General features: G+C 35.6%; 1 protein-coding gene across 1 annotated transcript; it reads left to right on the top strand.

Moving 5' to 3' along the window:
• Positions 1-8480: 8480 nt before the first annotated feature.
• LOC113749415 lies at positions 8481-10923 on the top strand. Its single transcript, XM_027293147.1, has one exon. It carries the CDS (start codon positions 8577-8579, stop codon positions 10758-10760), a length of 2184 nt encoding a protein of 727 aa, XP_027148948.1. The 5' UTR covers positions 8481-8576; the 3' UTR covers positions 10761-10923.
• Positions 10924-11283: the final 360 nt, after the last annotated feature.

Below are 11283 nucleotides of genomic sequence, written 5' to 3'. Positions count from 1 at the left end.
AGTGTTAAGACAAACACATTCAATTACTTAGATTTTTTGTTTTTGCATATTTTCTAGCTTTTTGTATTACTAAAAGGTCGAAAACATAGTATAATTGTATTCAAATACATCTAGCTATTGTTGGAAAATAATCATTTATTAGGTTATAATTGTCATATGTGTTCAAAAATTAGTTAGGAATATTTTAAGCATGCAAAATATAATTTCTTCGTAACCCTATCAACAAATTAATCACTAGGGTGACCAAGGGAAGGCTCTTAAAGTCTTTCCTACTATCAGATGCTAGATTTGAATCTTATGCCCGACGGTGGAGGGTAGAAAGAGTATACAGACGGGTGGAAGGCTAAAAGAAATAATTTAAAAAAAAAAACCAAAATATTAAGTTGGGACCAAGTTTAGAGGGAAAAATGTAATTAATCCAAAATATTAAGTAACCAAATCTTCTATATTTTTTATTGACAAAAAAGGATAATGCGCTATTTCTAGTTACTAATCAGATTTACTAACTAGCAATCTAACATGTACACAAAGCAACAGTTTCTTTATGGTAAAAAATTTCAATCGCCATATGCGATACTAAAATTCAACATATGTGATACTAAATATGCCCACTCGGGGAGGGATAGGTTGAGTGATTCAAGGGAAGGGAGTATTAGTAAAAGGTTTCGAATTCTAGCCTTCCACTTGTAAAAAATAAAAAATAAAACAATGCCCACTCAATTTAGTTTTAAGTTTATACATGGGCCTTTTCTTTTCCACAATCTTCAACATAGTAACTTCTCTTAAAAACTGATAGATTGAGAATTAACGTACTTATTTTGATTAATGATTTTTCTAATGAGTTCCTAATACCTTCATTAGTACATTTAATTTATATTAAATTTATTATATAGATACATACACTCATATTTATCGCATCTTTCATATTTAGACACTTTTCTAAATTAATAAACTCTTGCCAAAAAATTAATACCTGAAACCCATGAGTGCCCACGAAATACACGTTAGTCAAATCCGTTGATAAAAAGCACGCACATTAGGGAATGCCAAAACGCAATAGATTATATAAAGCTATAACTTGATATGATGTACTGAAATCATCAGCCTTCCAGCTAGACAGACCACGGTTTCACAACCATCCTTTCAGTCTAAAAATTAACAGTCTCTATTCTTTTAAAAGGTGAAATCTAAATCAATCCAGATAAGATCTGTTACAGTTATGACTTTTAAAATGGTTACGGTTATGGTTCTTGTACCTCCAATTCTGATCCGATTTCAATTCTAGTTTTATTTTGGTTACGGTTCTGATTTCTTTTGGTATTTTTAGTCATGCTTAAATACTTTTATTATAAAATTGATTCAAAAAATGATAATGAATGTTTAAAAAAAAACTTTATTGTATTGTCATATGCAAGGGAAAATGATGCAAATTTTATGAAAAAATACATCATTGATTAGATTGAGTTGGTCTTGGATTTAGATTAGTTATGGAGTCCAGACATGCTAATGGAATGGATCAATGGATTGTTAGGTTAGGATTTGGACTGTTGGTCTTGGGTGCTTGACTACTGATACTAAACTCTAAACTGGCCAAATAAATATAGATAACAAGTATTTTTTTTTTTTTACATTGTTTGAACTGGTCCTAAACTGCCGATTCCGATTTCAATTGAAGTTTTTGATGAACCTAATTCTAAAACTTTAGTCATAGTTATTGTTCGGGTTCAGGTTCCAATTTTTAAAATCCGATTTTGATTTCAATTCAACAAACTGCTAGTCCTATTCTGATCCGATTTCGGTTCAAGCCTGAATTGTGACCACTCCTGCTTCTAGTTGACATATAAGTGGTGCTTCTCACTGTTTGCTTTGGTTTGTTTTCTCGTTTAGTTTCGTTTGTTTGTGCATGGGAATAAGATAAATATTAGAGAAAACGGTCGAATAATTGTCTATATAAACAAGACGTGATCAAAGGCCTTTTTGTGGTTTGATGCCTTTGCGAACAGGACTTAGAATTGGTGCCGTACAAATATTCTGGTACCCATTTTTTCCCCAAAAAAAAAATCTTATGAATAAGAGTTAATACGATAGAAGTTAATACACTAAAATTCCATCCAACTATTATGTATACATACATTAATAATTACTATCCTCGCATTTATACACTTTCCATAATTAATCTTATATTTTCAAAAATCTAACACGTGAAATATATTTTAACAAGTACTTATGAATGATTAATCAACTCTAAGCATGCACAAGCTTGATAAGATCAACAAGCACAAAATCCAATCAAGCATTCAAACTTGTAGAAACATTACTCCATTTATTTATTTTTTCAATAGACAACAATTACACTACTCCAATTTCAATCTATAGTAATTAAGGACCCAATTAGATGCAAAAGTTTGAACTATTAAGCTGTAGTCAGAATTGAATTTTATATTTTGTCTAGTGACCAACTCAGTCAATATGAATGAATTCACACTTCAAGACTCGAACATCTTGGCTAACTTGGGACGTAAACCTCAAATTTCATTTTTTATTTTGTTCATACATACAAGACAGTCCAATGACATCCTAACTGCCTGAAACAAAGAACTTGTTGTTTAGCTACACCTGCAAATTAGGCACCAAAGGCCCAATAGTGTGAAACCAATTTGGGCCAGAGTTCACTAGCTCAGCAATTAGAGAAGTCCAGCCATTGGCCTAGCATTGTGCTTGTATGCATTTTCTTTGCGCTTGGAGTTCTAAACCAAAGAAAATAAAATAAAAAATTTGGATCGAGCGCATCAGTTGTTAACAATTTTCTTTTTTTAACAATGTTTTGATCCTTGGTGATAGGATTGCATTCAAGTAAAAAGAGTATTATTAAGTTAATGTCAATTTGATTTAAGAGGATTCCAAATAGTCACCCTTAAGATGCTCTCGCTGCTAAAATCAGGAGCTTGAATTCTTCCTTTAAAGATGATTTAGTATGTATCCTACTATTTTGTGTAGATTGTTATTCCTATCATTTGTGTGAATTACTTGTAGTATAAATGAGTCCCCCTTGTCTCCCTTTTACCTACCCATCCACCCTGCTCCCTATCATCAGTTCAAATATTGGAAGTATGGGGGTGTGGGGGTTGTGTTTGGTCCAAAGGAATAGTTGAGAAGTGAGGAAAAGGAGAGCATGAAAGCTCGCAGGATGGAGAAAGGAGAGAAGGGATAGACGGGGGAAGATGGTATCGAGTATTAGGGAAGAGTTGCGGGGGGAGGGTGGTGGCCGTGGGTGGCAGTGTTTTTTTGTTGTTTTTTTTTTAATAAAATTTTTAGGTGTTTTAGAGTGTTTTTAACAGATTATTATTATTGGTGGTGTATGGATAAAATTTTTGTTAATCTAAAACAGGCTAAGAAAACACCTTACATTTGTATTCAATTCTTTCTTAAAAGCAAAACAAATATTTTGTTTTACTTATAAAAGAAAAAATAAGTTGAAAGTCACAAATGTACAGCCTCTCAGAAAAGACTTAGATCCTATTTGATAACCAAATTCGGCACTTAAACTTAATAAAATCATATCTTAACATATTTAGACCGTTTGATAACCAAAATTAAATATTTGAATTAATTAAATGGCATTGAATTTCCTAAACAAAACTTGCTCTCAAAATTAAGTGACAAGCTATTCATTTATCACTGAATTATACTCAAATATATTAGATTTAATACTTAACAATTCAATAATTTAATATATTTTAATTTTAATTTTCAGACTTCAGTTTTATCAAACGTATAGGATACGTTTCTTTAATTTTTGTGGGTTGTATTGGTCGTATCACAATTAAATTTTCGATACCGACTTGTTTCTAGTGACCCAATTGATAATTGTGAGGTGGAAGTCAGACCAAAGAAATGGAAAGCTTTACTTGTAATTTCTTAGGTGGTGACAAGATAGCCCAACCTATTTCAATTACTAGTAGGACCTGCTCATTAATACTGGGATCTGAATCCATTAATTTAAGTGCTGAATTGAGTTATTAAATAGGACCTTATTAGAGTTGAACGCTTAATTAACACCCACCAGTTAAATAGGTGGAATTCTACCTATTTATACCCAAACAAAATCAATTACACGGGAGAAGCCAACAATAAATCGACAAACTATAACAGATCAAAGCCTAATTAAACGTGAAATTGACAACTATAACTGAAGCATGAGTAAGGGGGCAAGATGAGTACATAAGAAAGGAATCAACAAACACGCATCACATCTCGGTACATGATACAATTTCAAGAAAACTTTAATGGTAGATGACTAGCTTGCAAATGAGGTCCGGAGACGGGAGGCTGCCAATTTGGTGAAAATTGACCATGCATGACTAGATAACGAGAAGCCACTAGCCATTTGGTCCAGTGGTCATCACCATTAAAGGTGATGCTGGAGGTCAGGGGTTCAATCCCTGCCTTCCACAAATTTGCCACAATTTGTGGCGGTTTTAATTGACCTTCATCGATGGAGTCTGTACTCACATCGAACCCCCTCCCCTTCCCCTTAGACTAGGCTAGATTAGGTTATAGGACATTTATCGTTGCGACAAAAAAAAAAAGACTAGATAATGAGAACACAATAATGAGGGCTGAGATTTTAACTGTTCTATTTATCTCACTAGCTTTTCTACATCAACATCACAGCAGTATTTTATTAGTTAGTAGAAAAAAAGTAAGCAAACAAGTACCACTCAGCTAAGCTAAGCTAAGCTAAGATAGGAAAAGTGCCAAATTCAAGCTGCTCAAACCCAAAGCTAGAGGAAGCAATGGCTTTAACAGCTGCCATGCTAGTGGCAAAACATCAGGATTGGAGAAGAGTGGAGTTTGAAACAGATTGCAAGCAGGTAATTGATGGGATAAATAGAGAGGAAGATGATGTAATTAACCATTGCAACAGTGATTTCAGACATTAAAAAGCTAAAGTCCAGTTTTGATGAATGTTGTTTCTCCTTCACTAGAAGGGTTAACAACTCTGTTAGTCATTGCCTAGCAAAATTTGCTATAAAGGGATTGTAGAAAGTAGGCAAAATTTGCTTAGTCATTGGCTGCTTGAGTTGGTTCAAGCAGATTGTAAGGGCAGTTGCCAAAGGGATGTAATCTGGCCTAGTTTATTAATGAAACGTTGCCGTTTAAGGAAAAAAAAGTAGTAAATATATGAATTTAATTTGCCTAACATATTAGTGAAAGCAAACACAACCACTAATAAAATAAGAGTAAGCAAACACATCAACATACCAGCTGCAATCAACTAAAATGCATTGTAAAATCTGCTAAAAAAGGCATTTTCTATCAGATATCATGATAAGATCTATCTTCAATCCTTGTTTCATGTCTTTTTTTGCCATTGTCTTCTACACTGAGTTAAGTTTCTTAAATTTGTTTTGAATGTATCAATTTTCCCATTTTCTTTTTTTTTTTTTGTGGTCCTGGCTAGAATTTCTTTTTCATTGCATTTTTCTATGGTAGGTTTTCAGTAGCGAAGGATAATTTGAGGTGTCATTTTTTTAATGAGTGATTCTTTTTTCTTCTTGTTTATACAATGGTTAGGATTATGGTATTTTTTTTTTTATAAAATAAATTATGATTTCTTCCGCATTATCTTAACCACGTGTTATAAGATCGAGTATAAGAAAATATGCAGGATTTTGTGAATGTTCTATCCTAGAATTTTCCAAATTAGGTGGGAATTACTCTAATTGATGTTGCATGGCAATTTTGAGAACCATATCTATTATAACAAACTCACCCACATCATGAAAATATTCTTAAAATAATCACTTAAAGAGAAAGATGTATTTTTATTCCAACTTTACCCTTTTGCGTTGGCCTATCTTCAATTTTTTACCAGTTGATTTCTAATATATTGTTGCACGGTAGAAGTAAAAAGATTGGAAGGGAGTATTAAGTCCAACAAATTGGTAGAATAGTATTTTTTTTCTATTTTTTGAATTTTTCTAGATTTTTTCTTCTTACATAGTTGTTAGAATAACAAAAGAAACTTAATTAAAAAATTGGTGTATGAAGACCAAAAAAGACGTTTGCATGCAACAATTATTAGATTAGCAATTTTTGTTTTATAGATTTAGATTTATTATCTTCCTTTTTTGCATATATAATAGTTAGAATAATGGGGATAATTTGATACGAAGTTACTATAGGAAGAATAAAAGTCTAGAGGGCTGTTTAGGGCAAAATAATAATTAGAATTCCCAAATCTTATAGATTTTTTTCCAAATTCATTTTTGCATAATTTTTTTTTTTTTTTAAATCAAGAGTAAATATAGGGTTGGCATAAAATGACAAAAGTAGAGCAACAGGGATGTTAAGCATTTTCGCTTCCAACTTTTCCCACATGTAAATGTTAGTTTTATTAAGAGTAAAATATACGAGAAAATCATTCAAAACGTCTCTCACATTTCGTCGAATAAATTTTTTCGTCCTTAATTTTTAAAATATTAACTTTACATCCCTTATAAATTGAAATTAGTAAAATTTAGTCATCACTGAAATGTTTCATCATTCACTCTTTTCTAACCTCTTTTTAGCTAGAAACAGTTTTCTTTACAAATTCAAGTTAGCAAAAATAATACTAGTAGTTATTGAGTATGTGTGCACAGAAACAGTTTTACTAAACAAAGTATGTCAGGGTTTTTTTTTTTTTTTTTTCCTTTTGTCATTTCTATTACACGCTAGTAGTAGTCACGTGTTAATCACTTACACGTATAGCAGCCTGCATGGGCACATATAGTTAGTCATCTTTTATACATAGAAAAAAAGTGAAATATAAGAAAAGGAAAGGATTGAAACCTAACGAAAGAGAGCAACATTAAAATAGAGAGTTTTGCATGTAGCGACATATTTATTGCTTTGATTTTTTTTATTCTTGTTCAAAATTTAGTCTCGAAATTTCTTCGGCAATAAAATTCTCAACTTGAAACCAATCTGCTTAGGCTTGGTTTTAGGATTGTGATGACTTATAAAGAAATACTTTTGACACAAGTGCTCTTAGGCTATCAAAAGTTGGGTTCCTTGAGTTATGAAAAATTAGTTATCAAATCCAAGTTGGGCTCCATAAGCTATAAAAATTAGTTACCAAACACTCTAAAATTATCTTTACTGCTTAAAAGCGCTTACCTTAACCAACTTTCATGCTCAATGCATTAATTCCTAAATTTGTGAATTTTTAAAAATTTTTAACAGGAAAATATTGGAATTCAAGAAGTGATGAGGGGAAGGGAATTCGAACTTAGAACCTTTAAGTCCTAAGATTGTGAATTAATCATACGGTTTTCTCCCTAGGGATGGCAACGGGGCGGGGTTGGGGCGGGGGACCCCTCCCCCATCCCCCGCCCCGCTGCCTACAAACTCCCCCCGCCCCATTCCCCGTCTCCCGCTCCCCCCGCCCCGCTTCCCCCGCAGGTGCCCCCGCGGGGCTAATAAAAAATTGTTATATAATTTTATTATGGTTAAATTTTAGCAAATAATCAAGTGTTAAAATATCAACACATTATCAAATTATTATTCATTGTAATTTTACAATTGAAACTTATAAAAACAATCAAATAAAAATTATTTGAATACAATCCAACATGATGAAATAAATATAACTAAAGTAGTCAAGTTTTCACTTTTGGCACAAATACAATCACTAATTCATTATCGTGCTTGTGCTTTTTTTAAGAAAAAAATGTTATTGTATTAAGTGTAATTAGAGATTTAGTATAAATGTATTAGTAAATTTAGTATAACCAATTAATAATTTGTATTAGTACACATAAATAATTATTAGTATAATTAATAATATCAATTATATTATATATACTAATAGACATTATATAATACATATAACTAATAATATCATTATCATAAGTTTGTAACTAATTAAATTATATATTATATATATAATTATATACATATTTATTTTTTTAAAGCAGGTGGCGGGGCGGGGGATGGGGCGGGGGTACACTCCCCCACCCCCCGCCCCAACTCCCTCTCTATTAGCCCCGCGGGCACCCGCCCTCATTGCCATCCCTATTTCTCCCCCATTGTTTCTTTCGATTTCCCAAAATAAGAGTTCCAATTTGAAGTTAACACAAAATAGTAATTTCCTTTCAATTTTACTATATGAAAAGGTAGTTTTTCCAATTCCCAACACACATATATCAAGTGCATATTTTGATTTTTGAATTCAAATTGTACACATATACATGTATCCACTATGTTCAATTAAACATAATATAATCATCTGTCTTCATAAAAATTTTTGTCGTTCAAGTTGCTGAAATGCCCAATAGGACAACAATAGAGTACATGACACTAACTTTCAAAAAAAAAAAAAAGTACTAAAATGAGAAGGGGCTAGAAAAAGTAAAGAAGAATAGACAAAAAACATCGTACAAAGCATACAAACGTTATCCGGATAAAAATCGACCTTTTCTTTACTACTCACCACTCAATTTCACCCTGTCATCTCATTCTCCAATTATTCATAACTCCTTCAATCCTCAGATCTTACCTTTACTTGAAACACAATCAGGCAGAAGAAAATGTCGAAACCCACAAATCCCTTCAACCTCTTTTGTTTCCTCTTCATTTTTCTTGCATTTTGGAGATTCCCTGTATTGGCGAACCATGACGGACCATACAGTCGCAGTAGCAGCATAGTCTTCACCACTCTTGGAAGAGCAAGCTATTGTTTTGATATCTATTCGGTTCCACTCTGGGTCGCACCCGCTAGCTCCAACGAACTTCAGCTGACTGATGGAGTTTCCGTTAATTTCAACGGCTATTTTCCTTCGCCCTCATCAGTCTCCATGCTCTTCGCAGCACCTGATCGGACCCAGGCTGATGTCTCTCCTCCTCCTCTCCATCTCGTGTATGTGACGGAAAGAAATGGTTCTTCGCATGTATTTCTGGACTTGCTTTATTACGGTGGACGCGAGCACACTGGATCGAGAGCAATCCTCGAGGAAGACCCATCTGAGTCAACTCGGAGCGAGCTGACTCGTTTTCAGTTCCCTCTGGTGGGTTCGGAGCAGTCCGATGGCCGGGTTTCGATGAAGGACAAGCCGACATTGGTGGGTGAGTATTTGATTTACGTGTCGACTCATGAGAACACGGGTGTGCCTCGGACGAGTTGGGCTGCTGTGTACTCGACCCACTTGAAGACCGGGTCGACTCGGAGGTTGACGCCGTACGGGGTGGCCGATTTTAGTCCTGCAGTTTCGCCTTCCGGGGTTTGGACTGCGGTGGCTTCTTACGGGGAGAAGGGGTGGGGCGGTGAAGTTGAGGACCTCGGTACGGATATTTATTTGTTCTTGACTCGGGACGGGGCAAGCCGAGTCAAGGTGGTTGAACACGGTGGATGGCCGAGTTGGGCTGATGATTCAACTTTCTACTTCCACCGGAGGTGCGAGGATGGTTGGTGGAGCGTTTTTAAGGCTAGTATTCTGAAGAACCAAAAGCTCGGTGTTGACTCGGTGGTGACTGAGCGAGTCACCCCACCGGGTTTCCACGTGTTCACGCCTGCAGCTTCGACGTCTAATAAGAGCTTTATTGCTGTAGCAACAAGAAGACCCGACTCGGAGTTTCGCCACATTGAGCTGTTCGACGTCGTTTCGAAACAATTCGTCGAATTGACCCGACCCATATCGCCCAACGTCCACCACTTGAACCCCTTCATCTCTCCGGACTCAAGTCGGGTCGGGTACCATAGATGCAGGGGGACAAGCAACGGGCAAGAGAGAACCAACCTGATACTCGAGAACCTTAAGAACCCGTTGTCTGAAAAAATCCCCCTTTTCCGATTTGATGGATCTTTCCCTTCATTTTCGCCCGACGGATCACGGATCGCCTTTGTAGATTTTCCGGGTGTTTATGTGGTAAATAGTGATGGGTCGAGTTTACGGAAGGTTTTCGAAAGAAATGCATTCTCAACCGCGTGGGATTGGAAAAGAAAAGGGGTGGTTTACACCAGCGCAGGGCAAGAATTTTCAAGTGAAAGTACCGATGTGGACATAGTCTCTATTAACGTTGATGATGAAAATCTTAGCTACAAACAATTGACTAGAGGAGGAAAAAATGATGCATTCCCATCCGCTTCGCCCGATGGAAAATGGGTTGCGTTCCGATCGGGTCGATCCGGGCACAAGAACTTGTATATAATGGATGCCTTGGAAGGAGAAGCGGGTGGGCTTTATAGGTTGACAGAGGGTCCGTGGTCCGATACGATGTGTAATTGGTCTCCGGATGGTGAGTGGATACTCTTTGCATCTGACCGAGAAAATCCGGGTTCGGGTAGTTTTGAACTGTTTATGGTGCATCCGAATGGAACGGGGCTCCACAATTTGGTCCAGAGTGGCTCGGGCGGGCGGGCGAACCACCCGTGTTTCAGCCCGGATGGTAAGTATGTTGTGTTCACCTCAGACTATGCTGGAGTGTCAGCTGAGCCAATATCAAATCCTCATCACTATCAGCCATATGGTGAAATATTTGTGATCAAGTCGGACGGTTCTGGGATACGCAGATTAACTCATAATTCATATGAAGATGGGACTCCTGCCTGGGGCCCCAAATACATGAAGCATGATGATGTTGAATGGCCTAATGGTGGAACGACATGTTCTTTCGAGGACTGTCACTGGCTCAATATCAGTCCTGACACTGACAATGTTGCCAAATGTTCAAGCCTGTACTCTGCACCTGTTAAACCTCAGTGTTATACTAATTGAGTGGACAAAAACTGCTTGTCTTGTAATCATGCACTTACCACTTGTTCTAGAAAATCTAGTCAGTTTATGATGAGTACAATGATGTAAATGTTGTGATGAACTGCAATCACGCACTTCATGTAAATGATGAGTACAATAACGAACTTTATGTGAATGTTGTGAACTGCCCCTAACAAACAAATTTTTGGCTTTATGAGTTATGGACGTTTGTATGGGTTAGGGAAGTTTGTACTAAAAAGATGCCAAATATGGTGCCATCTATATTTCTTATCTAACCAACCAAATCTGATAAGTAGTTGGTTATCAAAACAACTTTAAAATTCTATTTTGATGTAGGTCAAAAAATCAAATTTCTTGGTTTGTATTCTAAAAAATTTAGGCTTTTCTGGAAAAGTTTGTCAGCGGGTGTGGAGTCATATGATATTAAAGAAAATCCAAAAAAAAAAAAATTGTGTTGTGGAATGAAAAAAAAATTGTTGAAAACTTGTGTTGTGGAATGCAAAAATTTAAAATTTCCATTCAG

The sequence above is a fragment of the Coffea eugenioides genome, chromosome 10 (genome assembly GCF_003713205.1).
Source record: "Coffea eugenioides isolate CCC68of chromosome 10, Ceug_1.0, whole genome shotgun sequence".
In the NCBI taxonomy this organism is placed as follows: Eukaryota; Viridiplantae; Streptophyta; class Magnoliopsida; order Gentianales; family Rubiaceae; genus Coffea; species Coffea eugenioides.
This window is presented reverse-complemented; position numbering and strand designations above follow the sequence as displayed.

What these genes read in the sequence shown, in the direction of transcription:
- LOC113749415 (XM_027293147.1), top strand. Translation starts at nt 8,577, where the DNA reads ATGTCGAAACCCACAAATCCCTTCAACCTCTTTTGTTTCCTCTTCATT.